A 20,037-nucleotide genomic window follows, 5' to 3' on the forward strand; every position below is an offset into this window, starting at 1 on the left:
GGTTATTTCCATTATGAAGAACAAATTTTAAAAGAGTTATACTTCTGATCTGGTGACTTTTCAACTCGGTACAGTATTATTTTAAATACTATGGCTTTCAAAGCAGACAAAGAAGCATTTCTATAGAATAATTAGTACTTTTCAGAGTTGACAAGTCAAAAAAAAAAATTGCATGAAGTAGCAAGCATAAAGCACATAAAATAACACAGCCAATGAGAAATGAGGTGTATACTGAGATATAAACTACTAAGAAGACAGCATCCAAATAATGTCTTGAAAATGTCAATGAAATTGATGTGTAATAAAGAAATGTAGAAAAATACTTGAAGAAAAGGTATTTAAAAGTTTAATTATAATTAGAAGACATTGTGTGATACTTTGAGATTAGAAATTACACTGTGTAATAAAAGTGTAATAATCAGAAGAGTTTCTCCAATGGAAAAAAAATGAAATAAAAATAGTAAAATTGGCAAGTAAGATACATGATTGAAATTTATTATCTAACATTTTATATTAAATGAAAAGCAATTGGAAGACACTACAAGATTCTGAGTAATAAAATTAATAAATTGAATACTTTTAAAACTTATGGTTTTCCTCAAGACATACTGGGAAACTTCAACATACTGTTCAGTCATCTGGATCATCAATGTCTAGAATGTAGGAGCGAAATTATTAAAAAGAAAAAGAACAAAAAGTAGTTCAAAAAGAAACAAAAACAATGAGAACGCAAATCAATTCTCCTCCTGAAGTTCATAGTGGTCCTTAAAATTGTATTTTTAAGTCAAATATTCTAAAAAAAAAAAATTCCTCTTTATCTCACAGACTCTCCCATTTTATGTGTTACAATTACTGCTCAAAAAAGCAATAGTTGTCCTGGCAAAAATTTCTACTAGAAGAAGAACTGAAAGAATCCAATTATCCATTCATTTGACAGTCTGAATTTACATAGAAAACAAATGCAAATCCCCCTAGTGCCCAATTCAGGGCCTATAAATATTAAACCACTCACCAATGATCACACAGTGCATACTCCTTTGAGGAGTTATAGCAAACTGCTGTCCCAGTGTTTATAGATTTTGAATATCACATTTATATTCACAGAGAATGGAGGTAAATAAACTAAAGTCAGCTTCATTTTAAAACATTCATGGTATAAAAATAGCCATACGGGCTGGGCACGGTGGCTCATGTCTGTAATCCCAGCACTTTAGGAGGGGAGGCAGGCGGGTCAGGAGGCCAGGAGTTTGAGACCAGCCTGCCCAACATGGCAAAACCCCGTCTCTACTAAAAATACAAAAATTAGCCAGGCATGGTGGCACGCACTTATAATCCCAGCTACTCAGAAGGCTGAGGCAGGAGAATTACTTCAACCTGGAAGGTGGAGGTTGCAGTAAGCCAAGATCACACCGCTGCACTCCAGCCTGGACAACAAAGTGAGACTCTGTCTCAAAAAAAAAAAAAAAAAAAAAAAAAAAGGCCATACCTTTTACTGCTGCATGTAAATTCTGTTTCTTGTTGTCATCATGATTTCCGGTTCTCCATTGACTTAACACTTCCTGAAAGGACTGTGCAGAAGCTTCTTCATCGAATGACCCTTCACACAACAGACTCTCTCTTGGTTTTGTACATTGTGCTCTTTTCATCATTGTAATTTCTACCTAATTAAAAGGATACATAGGCATGCTTTATTAAATTTTCTGTATTTACCCACAAAAATTGTTTTAATAAAAAAATTTCTGTGTTTGAAAATACAGGTAGAACTAATTATTAGTCATCACAAATCAGACTTTTTAAACTTAGAATATTTTTAAGTTGTGCTTATTTATATGCTTTACTCTGTTATTTAAAACTCTATTGGCAATTATAAATGGTCTCTTCAGAAATCATGAAGATGACAGCCTACAGAACTAATAACTTATCATTATGCTGTTCACCAGTGTTCTCTCTGTAAAGGTGCAATTGCCTTGTATCCATTCTCCCTATGCCTCCAATCTCCTACTCCCCGCAACCTTCTCATATCAAAAAAACAGGGTTTTTTTTAAATGTAAATCTGATCAGACATTCCCCTGCTCAAAACTCTCTGTTGACTGTCTGTGAAACCCCAAGTTCCTACCAGGACCTACACCGCCCTACACAACCTTGTATTTCCTTGCCTTTTACTTTACCTCCTTCCATTCTCCTTTCATTCACCCTGTACCAGCTAGTCTCACATTCTTGCAGTTCTGAGAACCCATCAAGCACATTGCCTCTTCAGGGCCTTGTATTAGCTATACCCAATGCCTGGAATGAGCCTTCTCCATATCTTTACATAGCCATTCCCTCATTTTGTTGACTCAATGAAATGCTCAAATATCACCTACTCAGAGAGTTCCTCACTACCAATTCTAAAACTAATAGGCCCCCTTTCCCCCATTTAATAATTCCTTAACTGTTTTATTCTTCTTCCCATTACTTACTCCCATGTGACTTTATTCTATATGTTTATTTATTGCCTGTCCTTCCCCATTAGTATATAATGAAGTTGTGGATTTTGTCTTTTTTCTTAGTGCCAAGAGCTGTGCCTGGCACAAAGTAGGTGTTCATTAAAAGTCAGTGGAATGAATAAGTTCATCGATGCATGTAATACAATGCATGCTCCTCAGATTAATGATGGTTGTGGAGAGATGAATTCAGTACAAAATATAAATCCAGTCCAAGCACACAAGAAAATGAAGGAAGTATTTGGAAGCTATGCAGTGAATCAGAGAGAACAGCCACATTAGGAAACCCAAGCAAAGTAAAACCCACACCAATGGCTGAATTATCAAATGTGGATTACCTACACTGGTCAAATTGCTAAATATCCATGTGCATCTTTTAAGACATGAGAGTATAAATCTCTATGTTCAGCCCACAATTGAAAAATAAACAGGCAGCTTGTTAGAGTACAATTCAGGGTATATTGTTAAAGATGTATATAAGAAATTTTAAATATGAGCAAAAAGTATCTGAGGACCTGTAAGACACTAGACACTATGCTAACCGTTGGCCACAGAAACACAGGTTAATAAGTCCACAACAGAAAAAGGTGCAAGAAGCAGGTAAAACTCAGGGGAAATGATGTCTGAATTGGATTTTGAAAGATAAAACAAGAATTCCATAAGCAAAAAGTGCCAAAGGCAGCATTCCAGAGAAAGGAAATGATATGTATGCTAGGACATGGGAGTCAAACAGCATTGGTGGCATGGAACTATAAGCAGTTTGCATTGATGTAGCAAAAAGTAAAGAATGAGAAAATATAAAGGGTAGAAAGGAAGCAGGGGAAGAATATAAAGGGCTCTGCCTGCTGCACAGAGGAGCTTAAACCCATTGGACATGTAAAACCATTGTAAAGTCCCATATACCAGTGTGGCAAAGAGAGGGAAATTATAAAATAGTGTGTTTGGCTGCAAGGAAACCAATTAAAATGTTACAGACATTTGCCCACATTGACCAACATTACAAATGCATAATTTTTTATCTAGGAGTTTCAGGATTTTATCATACTGATATACTTACATTTGTGCAAAACCACATTATTCAAAATTATACTTTATATTTTAGCATCTACTGGCAAAAGACTGAAATGGCATAAATGCTGATCAGTGGAAGATAGATTTTTAAAAGTCTTTTCACATCCAATAAATGGAGTATTTTACAGCCACTACATAGAATGAGAAGGTTGTAGGATGTACTTATATGAATATAAAAACTACAAAGTTAAGTGAAAAAAATGCAGAGCAAACATGTTTGTAGAGAAAACATATTAACATTTGTGTAAAAAATACATACAAAACCAGAAGGGTTGCCTGACTCCTAGAAGAGAATGAAATGCACTTTCCATTTATAAACCTTTTTTTTAAAGAAGAAATTTCAGTATCTAAAAGAGCAATAAGGATAGAATAAATGACCAAACATTCAAGAGTTTTTAGCTGGGAGCCTATATGGGACATGATAACTATTGTGGACTGAATTGCATCTCCCTGCACAAATTCATATGTTGAAGCCCTAACCCCCAATGTGACTACATTTTGAGATAGGGCCTATAAGGAGGTAATTGAGGTTAAATGAGATTATGAAGTTGAGGCCTTAATCTAATAGGACTGGTATCCTGTTAAGAAGAGGGAGATAGTTGGACGTGGTGGTATGCACTTGTGGTCCCAGTTACATAGGAGGCTGTGGTGGAAGGAATGTTTGAGCATGGGAGGAGGTTGCAGTGAGCTGAGTTCACACCACTGCACTCTAGTCTGGGCAACAGAGCAAGACACTGTCTCACATGAAGAAGAAGAAAAGAAGAAAAGGAGAAGAAGAAAGAAGAAGAAGAAGGAGCAGGAGGAGGAGAAGCAGAAGCAGAAGCAGAAGAGGAGGAAGAGGAGGAGGAGGAGGAGGAGGAGGAGGAGGAGAAGAAGAAGAAGAAGAAGAAGAAGAAGAAGAAGAAGAAGAAGAAGAAGAAGAAGAAGAAGAAGAAGAAGAAGAAGAAGAAAAGAAGAAGAGGAAGAAGAAGAGGCATCATATATCTCTTCTCTCTCCTCTCTTTCTTTCTCTCTCTCTCTCTCTCCCCCCCCTTCTGTATGCATGTGCATACAGAAGAAAGGCCATATAAGAACACAGCAAGAAGGCAGCCATCTAAAAGCCAGGAAGTAAAGCCTCACCAGAAACCAATACTGCCAGCACCTTTATCTGGGACTTCTAGACTACAGAACAGTAGAAAATAAATTTCTCTTGTTTAAATTGCTCAGTTGGAGGTATTTTGTTATGGCAGCCTGAGAAGACTAATACAGTAACCAACTGAATGTGCAGAGGAGGAAGTGAAAATACTACAGAAAATAACTGCCTTTGTTGGCTTGGAAAGCTAGGTAGGGCGCCTCCAACAATAACATTTATAGGTTTTGGAAAAGACAGGATAAATTTAGTTTAAAGATAGAGTCTTAGGAGTATTTGTGAGAAGGTACTTATTGGTATCCAGTAAGCAATATGTCAGTGTATGTATGTATACATGCTACACTAATGAACAAGCATTGAAAACTCAGTGGCTTAATACAAAATGATTTCAACATGCAGCAATTTCAGCAGCCCTCCAGGGAAGCTTCCTTCCAAGCAATGAATCAGAGATGTCAGACATTTGCATATTGGAGTTATGCCATTGGAATACCTGGCTTCCACATAGCTGTGGCAGGGTAGAAAAAGCTGGAGGGTTGTACATTAGCTCTTAAACGTTTCAGCTCAAAACTGTCATATATCACGTCCACTCAGAGTCCAATATGACCTTGCCCAATTCTAAAAGAAATTTGAAGACGCACATAGAAATTCAATGCTGTACATTCATTACCCTGTAAGCACATGATATCCCTGTAAGATGATGTGTTTTAATATCCCCACTTTCCAAAGGAGAAAACAGAAGAGCAAAAAAGCTAAGTAACTTGCCCAATATTACAATGCTATAAGAAAAACAGCATCATTATTTCAAACCCAGGTTTCGGCTTATAAGATGTAAGCTCTTTCGTGAACTGTACCTCTTTCCAAGGATGTGCCATTGGCTTTGATCCATTAAAAAGGCCATAAGAGAAGCATCAGGCATTGGTACCATTTGGCTCTTCTAGCCATTAAATTAAAAATAAGACTCTTGAGCCCTAACCCAGATGTAAATATTTTTAAAAATCCAAATTTGGTGGCAGACCCAGGAATGCAAGTTTTTAACAATCTCCAATTCTTATGATGCTTATTATGGTTTGAGGAGCACTGCTCTTTGGCACAGAGGAACACTAAGCCTATGAAGGGGTTATCTCTTCATTGTGTACTCTGTCATATATAGCAGTGACTCCCAACAAGAACACTCACCAGAATCACTGAGGAGTTAAACACACACCCACACACAAACACACACACACACACACACACACACACACGTCTGAACCCCACCCACGGAGATGCTGAACTCAATCATATGTATTTCTTTAATGTTTCTCTAGTTGATTTTAATATACACTCCTGGATGAAATCATTGAATTAATGGTTTTTAAGTTAAGACAATGAGGCAGACAATGTATACAGCATGCATAGTTACCTATGAAGACAAGAAGAAACATCTAGTGTAAAAATTAATAAATAACACAGAGGAGCCTACTCTATCACTTTCTAGTAAGGCTAGTTACTGAATCTCTCATCTTTCTCATCTGTTAAATTGGGGTAATAAAAGCACAAACCTTACATGGTTATTGTGATTATTGGATAAGGCAAGTAAAGCATTAAGCACAATGCCTAGAATAAGGTGTTCAATAAAAGTTAGCTGCTGATTTATTTTTGATAGGATAAATTAGATGAAAAGGGAGGCATGAAGAAGAAACTTTTAAAACCACAGTCTCTGCAGAATGGTTAAATGCAGGAAATTTGGAGTCAGAAGGTCTGAGCTGAAATCTAAGTTCCATTATCAATTCTACCTTTGGCAATTTATAAAAACTATTCCCTGCCACTATTCTCTCATTTGAAAAAGAGGAATAATTAAGAAAAGACAAAAGGAGATAATGTGTAAAATATTTAGGGCAGTGTCTGGTCTTCAATACATTATTATTATAATTAGGAGGCAGTGATTCTTCACAAAACATCCTTGACAGGTCTGTTAGAAAGCGAAATCCACACAAATATGCTGACACTCCTGAAAAATTCAAGCACACTCCCTCTGCTGAAAATAGGTCCTACTAGCATAGAACACATTTTCTTTTATGTCTATGAGCATGGGTTTGGAACACAACAGATTTAACTTCAACCCAGACTTGGTCAACATATAACAAGCAGAATGACTTCAGCTAAGTTAGTTTTTGAACTGCAGAGAAAAGGTGACAGGCATCTAAAAGAATGAGGATTATAACATAGATCAAAATTTGAAGTTCATTTCTTGCTAAAGAATCAATATGTCTATTATAAATATATAGACATGAGTTGATAAAAGCTTATCTAGCATGTTGTCAGATCAGCAGTCAATCTAAATAACTGCCAGAATTTGGTATAAATCTGGTTTTATATAACTGTGCAATTGCCTGTCACTTAAAACTCTGGGCAAGGTTTTGTATTTTTAGCTTCTCTGAATGAAGTCCTGACTAATATAAAATTGTTATATTGCATTGTGGTTTTTAAAAAAATGTTTTCCCCAAATACTCATCCAATTCCTGACATGGATGAAAATGTCCAGAAAGACATATGGTCAAAAGATCATTCACCAAAAAGAGTAGTGTTCAGTGGAATCAAAGCAGGCTTCTTGAAAATATTTTTATATTTAAGATGTATTTGGTTAATGAAGAACAAATCCATATGAAATAAAAATGTGATGAAATTATTGGTGAAATTCTATAGCTCAAGTTAAGTATATGAATGGCACCTGCCATAGTTACATATGTCAGAAAATGTCTACTATATTTTCCTCAGTTTACCTCAGAGCTGCTCTTCTGGAGAAGTACAGATTTGGGTTTATGTTGAATTTTACTGGTTTCCTTTGTAGAATTATTCTCCTCTTTGGGTTCATCTGGATTAACATCCTTTATAAACTGATGGGCAACATCCAATACATTGAATAATATTTGAGATTTTGCCTATTAAAAAAGTAACAATATAATTAAAGAGCCTCATATGTTAACCTAAATAATTTATATACACTAACTCATATTTGTGTTATTCTATGACTCCCAGAATTAAATAAATTCAATTTAATATTTAAAAAGATAAATTGGCATTTGTAACAACAAGTATAATAGTGACAGTTGCCATCTACTGAGGGAACTAGTTTGGGCTCATACAATTCAAACCATCTTAAAAACAATATATCACTTAATCATCAAGGCAATTCTAAAACACAACTATTTTTATCTGTTTTAGGAATTAAGAAAACTAAAGCTTCGGCCGGGCGTGGTGGCTCGCTCCTGTAATCTCAGCACCTTGGGAGGCTGAGGCTGGCAGATCATTTGGAGGTCAGGAGTTCCAGGACAGCCTGGCCAACATGGTGAAACCACATCTCTACTAAAAACACAGTAATTAGCCAGGCATGGTGGTGTGTGCCTGTAGTCTCCGCTACTCGGGAGGCTGAGACAGGAGGATCGCTTGAACCCAGGAGGCGGAGGTTGCAGCAAGCTGAGATCAAGCCACTGCACTCCAGCCTTGGTGACAGAGCGACATTCCATCTCGAAAAAAAGAAGAAAGAAAAGAAACTAAAGCTCAGAGAGTTTAAATAACTTGCCCTTGGTCACAGTGGTGAGTGGGTGCCAGAGGTAGGAAGTGACCTCAGGTGTGTATAAGTCTAATGACTCATAAACTTTCCACTATGCATACCCGCAAATAGATAGATGCGATATTTTGTGCACATCATAAATAAAGAACTAAATATAGCTAATCTAGTAGGAGACTGAATAAGCAGTAATGACTACTCCATGGTGATAAAACGTCTTTAGAAAGCATTCACTATTCAAAGGGGTACATCAGGAAGCACTTCTCTCTGTAGTTCCTTAATAAACTCCAAGTCATTTCTCATTTTGTGCCTTGCTCATGAGGCTCACTTACTAGGGAGGCTTTCTCTCCTCTACCATCATCTTTACCTGGCAGGCTTTTGCTTCTCCTTCTGCATTCACGCCATTACTCCTACAAGTCTAGGAACCCTTCCTTGTACACTGCACTCCCCCAACTGTACACGTTATTTACCCTCTTTACCCTCTTAATATCCTGCGTAGATCTCTACCAGCCCTAACTATATTGATTTCACATTTCCTCATATCACATAAGCTCACAAAAGGAAAAAACATATATATTTTAATGATTTTATGGCTACTACAGTTTCTGGAAAAATAGCATATGGTAAAAATAAGGTGTCAGGGAGGGAAAAGAGCTACAGAATTAAAATAAGTAATTTAGAAAAGGGATTTAAAGAAAAACTTTCCACATGCTGTCAGAGTGACTGACAAAGAACTGGCAAATTTGGGGAAGGCCCCATTCTCTGAAGGGTTTTCTATCAGAAACTACCAGAGTCTGCCTAGGGACTGCAGGATTTAGGATCCTATCTGAGTTTGAATTAAACTCCAGGGGTAAGATTCAGAATCGTCAGATGCTCTGTGAGAGCTTGGCATGAGGAAGACAGGAAGTAGCTCTTATTTCTTAGCAAATATCCTCCAAACAAGAAAAATTTAGCAGGGATCAGATATAATTATTTTGTACTCTGCCATGAAAATGCTCCTATTTTTAAATTTTCATCTAGTTGCCAATTTAGATAGCTAACATTACATTGAAACTTTTTCAGTTATGACATTTGTAAATCTATTAAGATTCATTGCAGTCTGATTCTGGAATATATCAATGAACATCAAATTAACTAGCGTTATTTCATACTGAATTAATAAAATACATATGAAAAATGACGAACGTGACCTATGCATATATATTGCTGTCTGTATGCAAATCTGTGGAATCTGCTCCAAATTTTCCCAATGATTCTCAGAAAACCTATATAGGCCTGTATAGTCCTTTTATTTTTAAAAGAAATTCAAGCCAATGGTAATGCTTCACTCTTTCAGAAACATCTGTAGTTTTACCAACATTTTTAAAACAGAATAATCCAACCTAAGCCTCATTTAAAATGTCCTAGAATAAAGGTCTGTAGATTTCAGAGGCAGTTAGTTCCATGTTTGGTTTTCATTTTATTTTTTTTTAAATATCAAAAGCTATAGGATTAATTTTATATAAAATTATCATTCAAATATGTTTATTTAAGTAACACAAAACAAAGATTATTTCTGTCCTAAAATGAATCCTGCTATGAATGTTACAATAATTGTTATAACATTTTTAGGTAGCATATTAAGAGAATCAGAAATAGTGAAAAACCCACATTTTTTATGCTAAAAAATAAGATAAACATCATAGGTAACTGATAAAATAGAATTCCATATTTGACTATCTTAAAGCTCTGCTAATTTAGTACATAAATGAAATCAATACAATGCAAATAAATGGAAATGTTCTTTTCTAGAACATCATACACTTAAACATTACTTTTCTCCATTGTAAGGCTGTATATGTATACCTTACTTTTCTTAATCTTAGAACAATCATACAAAGAAAGAGAGCAGATATTATGATTCCCATTACATAGACAAGGAATTTCAAGTTCAGAAAGCTTAGGCCAAAGTCAAATGGCTACAAAATGTCGTGACTTGAAATAGAGTCAAATTATCTATTCTAGCTTAATTAACCTTTTTCCCTACTAGATTTATGTTAGTCTTTGTGATACAGAAAATGTGTTTTACCTTTGATTTCCTGAAACTGAAAATACTAAATTTTGTCTCTAACAGATTTGAACATTGTTCTTTGCTTTAAAAACACACAAAACTTTAATTATGTATTCAATTGCATATGCAAGGATTAAGGGGTTTAGTTTTGTTTGTTTCTTTGCCTTTAACTTATTTTTGCCTGTTTATTTTTATATTTGACCAAGTATATAGAAATAAATCATAGTTATACCATATAAAAAATTTAAGAAATGGAGGTTCCTCCTATTTTCAAGCATACTTTCTCTGCTGAAAATAGGTCCTACTAGCACAGAGTATGTTTTATTCTATATCTATGAGTATGGGTTTGGAACTCAACAGACTTAATTTCAACCCAGACTTGGTCACCACATAACAAGCTGTGTGACTTCGGCTAACTTACAGTTTTTGAACTGCAGGGAAAAGGTGAGTGGTATCTAAAAGAATGAGGATTATAACATAGATTAAAATTCGAAGTTCATTTATTGCTAAAGAATCAATATAACTATAGTTTAATTATATTAACATGAGCTGATAAAAGCTTATTTAGGCTGGGCACGGTGGCTCATGCCTGTAATTCCAACTCTTTGTGAGGCCGAGGTGGGAGGATCACTTGAGGTTAGGAGTTCAAGACCAACCTGGCTAAAATTGTGAAACCCCATCCCTACTAAAAATACAAAAAATTAGCTGAACATGGTGTTGCATGCCTGTAGTCTCAGCTATTCGGGAGGATGAGGCAGGAGAGTTGCTTGAACTGGGGTGGCAGAGGTTGCAGTGAGCCGAGATTGTGCCACCGCACTCCATCCTGGGTGACAGAGTGAGACTCCATCTCAGAAAAAAAAAAAGTTTATCTAGGACATTGTCACACTCAGATCAGTAGTCAATCTAAATAACTGCCCGTATTTGGTACAAATCTGGTTTATAGCAAAATAGTACTCCCCAGAGTAACCACTGTTAACAGTTTTTATCCTATAACCTTTGTCTTTTCTTAAATGGGCATATCCTATAATCTTTGTCTTTTCTTAAAAGAGCATATCTAGATTTACAAAAGAAAACACACTGCCTTTCACTTAATAATATAACAATAATCATTTTGAGTAACAACAATGAATAAGAATATGAAGGTTATTTTTAGAAAATATTTAAAATAGATAACTATACATATTAAGTATCATAACACTGTACCATATATTAATAAAATATTTTCAAATGTTAAAACTCAACCTAAAGATAGTTTTATTTCCATTTTCTAAGTATAAAAATTTAAATGTGAAGTACTAATAGGTAACAATGGGAGCAGGAGGAGACTGAAAATGTATAAAATTACCTGTGCAACTGCTCTACATGCTAAAAATGTTTTAAAATCAAACCAAAACAGCCTTCAGGGCACATAGTAAATCATATATCTCACTGTAGGATAGAAACTAAACTAGAGCCAAAAGATGAGATTTACTGCCAGCATTTCCAGATTCCCCCACATCCTTCACTACACTGTATGATGGTAGGATTTCATCTGGTAACTGTTCTAAATTCTCACCTAAACTTTTTTTCTGCCTAGAATGATATTATCTTTCAAATTACACTCTAGAAGAATTCATCACTCTGACAATGTATCATTAATCAAAGTAAAGAGGGTTGATATTTTATAGCATTTTGGAATGGATGGCACCTTGTAGAAGTTAAAGCCCAAGAATAAAAGTTTTAGTTTAGTTAGAAAAATGATATACTTTATGGTATAGTCAGTGCTTCAAAACTCTAACTACCATCATCATCCAAAACTCTGGCTATCCAGCAATAAATATTAATAATCATGTTGACATAGCCATATCTCCTTAAGTGATCCAGAAGTTCCAGATCAAAAAAAAAAAAGTTCACACATAGTTTAGACCTATATTACTTTGCAAGTTTGAGGGGGAAAGGAATGAGAATGTCTCCTTTCCTAGTGTTAATTTGCATTGATTTTTTCAGTCACAAAATTTTAGAAGAGATTTATTGTAACCACAGCCTTGAATTAAAAACTGAAAACTCTAAACTCTGCAGAAGAGTTCTGTTATTTTATTTGAGTTTGTTAGACAAAGTGATATAGAGGGAGAGAGAGAGAGATACACACATATACACACAGAGAGAAAAAATTGTGTTATAGCAGAACTCAAGTAACATAAACTTATTGGTTTCAGTGATTGTTCGATATGATTGGAACTTGGAAGGCTTTATTTACAAAATCATTTCAGGATGATCAAGTTATGGACTAATGGGAATTTTAAAATTGTTATATATATTCTATAAATCTTTTTTTGGCCTGGCTTTTGAGAAAACACTTCCTTCTCATATCAAGAATATTTCAAAGTACAATCTGTTCTTATTTCTTTGATGTGAATTACCTCATATGCAGTTGGTAAATAGGGCAATGATGTCTGTATTAACTCCAGAGTGTTATTGATTCCTAAGGTTTTTTTTCCCAACATGTTATTGTTTTGAAGCAATCAGGGGCAAGCTTTCTTACAACTAAAGCCAAAATCTTAACAACATATGAAAACCATATGAAAAAAACCTGAAAAATATATAAAAATGCCTCCCCTTAGCTTAAGTTCTGACTGTTTTAGGGACTTCAACAACCCTGCATTTCACTAAGTTAAGCCATCTAGAAAAACTATGAGCACAAAGAAGCTGTAAAGACACCTCCTCTGACTTTAAAGCAACAGATAAATAAAGGAGGCTATATCTTGATTTAGATTTTTCATTTTGTAAAAATAATCTCTCTTAGAAGTGAGTTACTACTGGGAACTACATCACCAAGAAGTAAGAACAAGTCCTCAAGAAGTATGCATTAGTGTTTTAACTAGGATTTGTTAACTGTTTTTGTTTGGGTTTTGGTTACAAAGCACCATAGGATTTGAGTGGCCTTCTCCTAGCCCTAATCTTCCCTCAAGCCCTGTTAATTAGGTGGGCAATTTTCCAAATGAGAAATGGTTTGTTTGTTTTGTTTTTAATTTTAAGTTCCAGGATACATGTGCAGAATGTGCAGGTTTGTTACATAGGTGTACGTGTGCCATGGTGGTTTGCTGCACCTCTCAACCCATCATCTAGGTTTTAAGCCCTGCATGCATTAGGTATTTGTCCTAATGTTCTCCCTCTCCTTGCCTCTCACGTGTCGAAAGGCTCCGGTGTGTGTTGTTTCCCTCCCTGTGTCCATGTGTTCTCATTGTTCAACTCCCACTTATGAGTGAGAGTTGATTGGTTTTCTGTTCCTGTGTTAGTTTGCTGAGAATGATGGTTTCCGGCTTCTTCCATCAAGAATCATATACCGTGTTGTGGCAGCAACACATGTATACTGAAGAATTATGCTTTAATTTATGGTAAAACAAACTCTTTTATTAGAAGTCATCAAAACATTTGCTAAAGTTTATTTATCCAAAGAAACCTGTACAGATTAATTTGCCAGGATATTTCTATTTACACATTACATAGAATACATTGCACTATGAGTATGAGGATCCTATTATCTAAAATCGATAATAACAAATTAGACAAAATCTCTCTAAGTTTGGAGCTATAAGGAAATTACTACACCAAGTAGATAAATTATTCATATTATCATAGACCTAACTACATCAAGCAGGTACTAGTTACACCAAGCAAATAAATTCCTCAAAGTATCATGGACCTATGGCAGGATGCAATAAACCCATCAAATTTCCACTTAGTAAAACTATCTTTGCAAAATAAAAGTAATTTTCTTATAAAAAATACATAATTTTGAACATCTTAATCCATTAAACAAGAATGAAAAAGGTGAGCATTATCTCTCAATTTTTTTACATTATTGAAATACGTTTTCTATTCTTAAAGCAAACTATTATTTTACCTTTCTTATGGGTCCTTCTTTATAGATAGTCTTAGACCAAATTTATTCCCTAAAAATAGGCTTTATCATAGTCAAGTCTGAATTCTCGCTGAAAATTAAAGGAAGCTATCCATAAATGATTGGATGAAAGTTTTCATCTACTGTTAGAATCAAAAGAAAGGGTTGGGGGGTGCAGGGGAGTAAACTTTGGGCCAACTGGAAAAGGTAGAGAAGCAAAGGGAAGAAATTTCTATATAGAAGACAACTGGAAAAGAAAAAATAAAATTTGAGGAAAAGCCCCCATCTAAATACATAGAGAAACAAGAAGAAAATAAATATTTATTAGATGAAATAAAATTGCAATGGAAGAACTAACAGCAGAATCATGTTCTTAAATCCAGTTCTGCTCATCATATTTCTAAAAACAGATATGGTATTTGCAAGAGTAGTGGTACAGAAATATCAAGGGTATAAAAAACTACTTATTGCAAGCTAGATAGAAATCAAATCCTGCAAATGTGAAATTCATGTGGCTGAAATTTATTGCTTATTCCAACATCATGTAAGTATTACTTTAAGCAGTTCTTAAAAGACTCTTAGATTAACCTTTCCTCTAAAGGTCTGATTTCTATCTGGTTTTATTAATTAAAGATTTATGTATTATTATTCCTCCTTGACCCATAGAGTGGCAAAAAAAAGCAAAGACCTGGACACATGCTCCTGCTTATGAATGCACCTTATTATTTAATAGATAGATTAAATAAAACTGGACTCAATATATAGTACTTTATAAAATAACATGAAATCTGGACTCAATTTGGACTCAATATTTAGTACTTTATAAAATAACACGAAAATAATGAAACAAAACATATCAAATCCAGTTAAAATATTTTAAAATAAGACAACATATAAATGCAATAGCTGAAAAAGTAACATATTGTCAAAAAAGTTTAAAGCACCTGGTCTCAGGAAATATAACAACATTGGATTTTGGTTAAATAACTGTGCCTTTCAATTTTCATTACATTACAAAATTCTACTTAGAAAGCAATCTCAAAAGTGAGACAGAATAGCAAAAACAAAATAACATAAGAAACTCACACCTGTAATTTTGCTTTCTATTTGCAGTTTTGATGCCATATAATTATGCACTATATTAATTATCTTAGCAAGTACTTGCAATTGTTTTCAACTAATATTACAAGTATATTGCATCCAGATGAGTTAACTGCTTTCAGCAATTATTCATATTTGAGCTACAGAAGGAAGAAATTGTATATGCAATGAAATGAATAACATTTTTAGGCATAACAGAATAAACTTACTAACAAATAGCAACAAAATTTGTCATATTTGGTTTTTAAATATAGTATTGCTGTTACATCACAATTAGATAATTGGTATCCCATAAAGACCAATGAACATAACGTATATTATAGCAAGCAAAACTACTGTAAAATTTGTCAGATTCCGTGAAAAAAATCATGAGCTTTTTTGAGCTACATAAGGAAGACATTTTATATGAAATGAAATGAATAACATCTTTAGGTATAGAAGAATAAACTTACTAACAAGTAGCAATCAATAATTTGTTATATTTGGTTTTTAAATATAGTATTGCTGTTATATGACAATTAGATAATTGGTATCCCATAAAGACCAATGAACATAACGTATAGCAAACAAACTACTGTAAAAATTTGTCAGGTTCCATGAAAGAAATCATGAGATAACATAGGGAGCACCTGCAAATTACAAAAGTCCCTCAAATATTCTGTATCAACATGATTGACTAAAGGTTCAGACAGTGGGTTAGACTAATGATCTTTATGGTCCCCTCCAAAATTGAGATTCTATTATCCTCTAGGTGTGAATAAATTGGAAGACTATATTTTTATATATACTCTGATAAATTGAGCTCTAAAACTTTTACTGTATGGGTTTTTAAAATAAAAAACCATTCCAAAATATGTGTAACTATAATGCTTTTAAAAAAAACACCCCTACATGCATCCATCTGTATTATTAACTGTAGGTACCATGTTGTACAACAGGTACCTAGAACTCATTTATATTGCTAACTTTAACTTTGTACCCATTGAACAATATCTATTTTCCCTATCCACTAACTACCACTATTCTAATTTCTGCTTCTATAAATTTGACTGTTTAAAATATCCCATATAAGCAGAGTTATGTAGTATTTGTCCTTCTGTAACTTACTTATTTCAATTATCGTAATATCTTTCTGGTCCATGGTAAGTGTTATTACCACAAAAAACAACAACAACAAGGGACACAGGAAACTTTTGGAGGTGATGGATGGATGTATTACCATTATTCTGGTGATGATATAATGGGTATATGTACATGTCCAAATCCATCAAATTGTGTACATTAAAGATGTGTAGTTTTTGTCTATCAATTATACCTCAATAGAGCTGTAATAAAAAAGAAAACAGCCCTCAACACAAAATTAATCTTTTTGTTAATCCTTTGGACTCATCATTAATATTACATTGTTTTCTGGGCTTTAAATGTAGATAATATAGGAATGGGGTTGAATTTCTACTAATACTGTATCCTGACTGATAAAACCTAATGGATGGAGCACCTTCTATGAGCAGAATATTCTTATAATTGTTGGCATTTAATGTGATTTTCACAATAGCCCTGCAAGCTTCTGAGCTTGCATATATAAATATGATCTTTCAAAATTTCCTCAGCATAAACATCACAGAAATACTCACCTCTCCCTTTAAGGTTGATTCATGCCATCTCTGGGTTAAGCCCCTGTACTGCCACTACCCTCTCTACTGTGTCAGTTGCTCTGTCATTTGCTGCTGTAATATACTCACTAAGCCACTTACATTCTCCCCACTCTTCATTAACTCTACTTTCCATTCTCCCTACCCCTTTCAATTGTCTTTACTTCCCCTTCCCTAGCTTTTCTTAGAACTGGCATCTAAAAGTAATTAGCACAGATATAACTTCACTAAAGTGCAGGCTACTGAACTGTCCCACATCCAGGTCTTCCAAAAATTCTTGTCAAAATTTATCCCAGGAAGATATACAAATGGCCACCAAGTACATGAAAAGATGTTTGACATCATTAGTCATCAAAATGCAAACCAAACCACGATGTGCTACTGCTTCATATTACTAGGATGCTAGACCAAAAAGTCAGATAATAACAAGTGGTGGCTAGGAGGTAGAGAAATCAGAACTCTTGTACATGGCTGATTGGAATGCAATATACTGCAGCCACTTTGAAAAACAGTCTTGCAGTTCCTCAAACAATTAAAAATGGAGTTACCATATGACCCAGCAATTCCACCAGTAGGTGTCTAGCCAAGATAACTAAAAACATATGGCCACAAAAAAACTTGTATACAAATGTTCATGGCAGCATTATTTATAATAGCCAAAAGGTGGAAACAACCCAAATATCCATCAAATGATGAATGAATAAACAAAATGTGCTATATCAAACAATGGAATGTTATTCAACCATAAAAATAAATGAAATGCTGATAGATGGCACAACATGGATGAACATTGAAAACATTATGCAAGTAAAAGAAGCCACTCATAAATGGCCACATATGACATGATTCTATTTATATGAAATGTCCAGAATAGGCTAATCTACAGAGAGAGAAAGTAGTATTGGTCCCCAGAATATAGGGAGATAGGAGGAGGATGGAGCAAAAGGGTATGGGGTTTCTTTTTGAGGTGACAAAAATGTTCTAAAATCAATTATGCTAATAGTTGCACTTAGCTGTAACTATACTAAAATTCATTGAATTGTGCACTTCAAATGAATGAATTGTGTGGTATATGAATTATATCACAATAATGCTGTTCTTAAAAACTTTTTGTCAATGATTCCTGGACAAGTGTTTTTCATTTGTCTTTTGGCTATCCCAACATTCTACGTTTCAAATTCTGACTCATCAAGGACTTAAATGCCATGCTCACCAGAGTCTGCCTGTGTTAACTAAACCTTTAAAATCTCAAGACTGCTATCAAATCCTCTCGGCATCAGTCTATTCAGAAGGATGAGGACAGGAATAACAGTTTGCCAGCAGGACAGCATCAGCTGTTCCTTTTTGGTGGTATTCTTGCAAGAGTTCAAGCAGAAGTACAGTTCAGGTAGATAAGGAATACACCTGATTTAGAAACCTTACTTTCCACCAGAGCCAATCCCCACCTCATAGCTCCAGAGCTAGTTCCATAGTGGATGTTTCAGTTACAAAGCCCACTGCACTCAGGGAGCTATATCTTCCTTCAAGTATGTATAGTTCTCCTTGTTTAGATGTAATTTGCCAAGTAGAGGTTACACTTACCGTAAGTATGTTGCCTAGGAAGGTAGTTGACATGACTACCTTTATCTGTTTCCCAGGGAAAGGGCAAGAAAGTTAATTAAAGGTCAAATGCTCACATTTAGGAGGAAAAGCTTTTGTTAACCCTTCAATGATATAACAACTTAACATACCATAAATCCTTTTAATTATCCAATCCTTGGTTAAAAATTCCCTTGCTTTCAAAATTCAGAGAAAAATAAATTTTGCCCTAAAATACAGTTTTAAGCTATTTCAGGAGCTTAATCAAACCACTAAGGACTCATTCACATTTCTATTTGTTAAAAAATTGATTTATACAGGACAGGTACAATGTTAAGCACTGAGGATACAGTGATGAACAAGACAAAAAAAGAGTCCTTCTCACAAGGTCCTAAAATTTATCAGAAGATATGATAGTAGATAGCAACATAGTTTTTAAAATCTTTTGATAGAAGAAATGCCAGGTGATAACAATCATTGAAGGGAATGAACACGCACTTGTAGTATAAGGAATATATGCATTATTCATATTTAAGAGATAAGTTAAAAATATGACAATACTCAATTGTTCACATACATTTAAAATATTTTATTTTTCTTAAGTATAACATTAATACTTATAAATAGAAAATTCATATATTTTTTCAAAATATTTACATACCTGGACTCTAAAATCATGTGACTTTATGATAATTCCTTTTTGGGAGAACATTTACTTGTCATCCACATATTTCAATCTTATGGGTAACTCTGAGAGAAGGAACTGCGTTTCTCAACTCTGCCCCTTCTGTGGTCTCCCATCAAGCTACCATTGACTTTCTTCACAGAACTAGAAAAAACTACTTTAAATTTCATATGGAACCAAGAAAGAGCCCATATAACCAAGACAATCCTAAGCAAAAAGAACAAAGCTGGAGGCATCATGCTACCTGACTTCAAGCTACACTACAAGGCTACAGTAACCAAAACTGCATGGAAATTCTACCTCAATTATCTTTTCTTTCATTAATACCCCCCACCTTCCCAAGGTTTCTCCTTTTCAGTTAAGAAAATTTCCATTCCAATTAAGAAAACGTATTTACCATAATCTATTAATAATTTACTTAATCTAACCCCCCTTGTGCATGTCATACTTCACAAATAGATGCTTTTTGTTTGTTTTCCCTCATCTTCTATTCTTTGTAATTAACATTGTCTCTTCTGTCTGATCTTACGTTGCTAAAAGGAAATAGGAATGCCTGATATATTAAGACCTCATTTCTCATCTGAAAATAACTTTTGTTTCAACCCTTAGTGTTGACAATCTTTCTACATGTAGAAGTAAAATTTTAATCCTTAATAATTGCCTCTCATGCATTTATGCTTCATTTTTCAGTTAATTAAATATTTAACAGAGGTTGGAAAAGGCAAAGAAACGTGAAGTGTTTTGAATCACTGCCAAGTACAAATCAATCATAAATCAAAGGAAAGGCCCTTTGAAATTACAATACTAGTCAACATGTAAATATTTGCCTTCAATTTTTCAGAGATCTTAAGTAAAACA

General features: G+C 34.4%; 1 protein-coding gene across 15 annotated transcripts in view; it reads right to left on the minus strand.

Annotated features, from left to right (window-relative positions):
* The window catches only part of ZBBX (zinc finger B-box domain containing), a 140,327-nt gene that overhangs the window by 86,386 nt on the left and 33,904 nt on the right, over positions 1-20,037 (minus strand). For 13 of the 15 annotated variants that reach the window (XM_057301954.2, XM_055110640.3, XM_055110643.2 and 10 more), the window contains 2 exons: positions 7,446-7,604; positions 1,487-1,661 (listed from right to left, as the gene is read on the minus strand). In XM_057301954.2, the coding sequence (XP_057157937.1) occupies positions 1,487-1,661; positions 7,446-7,604 (334 nt within the window). The remainder of the gene's footprint in view (positions 1-1,486; positions 1,662-7,445; positions 7,605-20,037) is intronic. The other 2 variants (XM_055110649.2, XM_055110650.2) reach the window with 1 other exon arrangement.

The sequence above is a fragment of the Pan paniscus genome, chromosome 2 (assembly GCF_029289425.2).
Source record: "Pan paniscus chromosome 2, NHGRI_mPanPan1-v2.0_pri, whole genome shotgun sequence".
Lineage (NCBI taxonomy): Eukaryota > Metazoa > Chordata > Mammalia > Primates > Hominidae > Pan > Pan paniscus.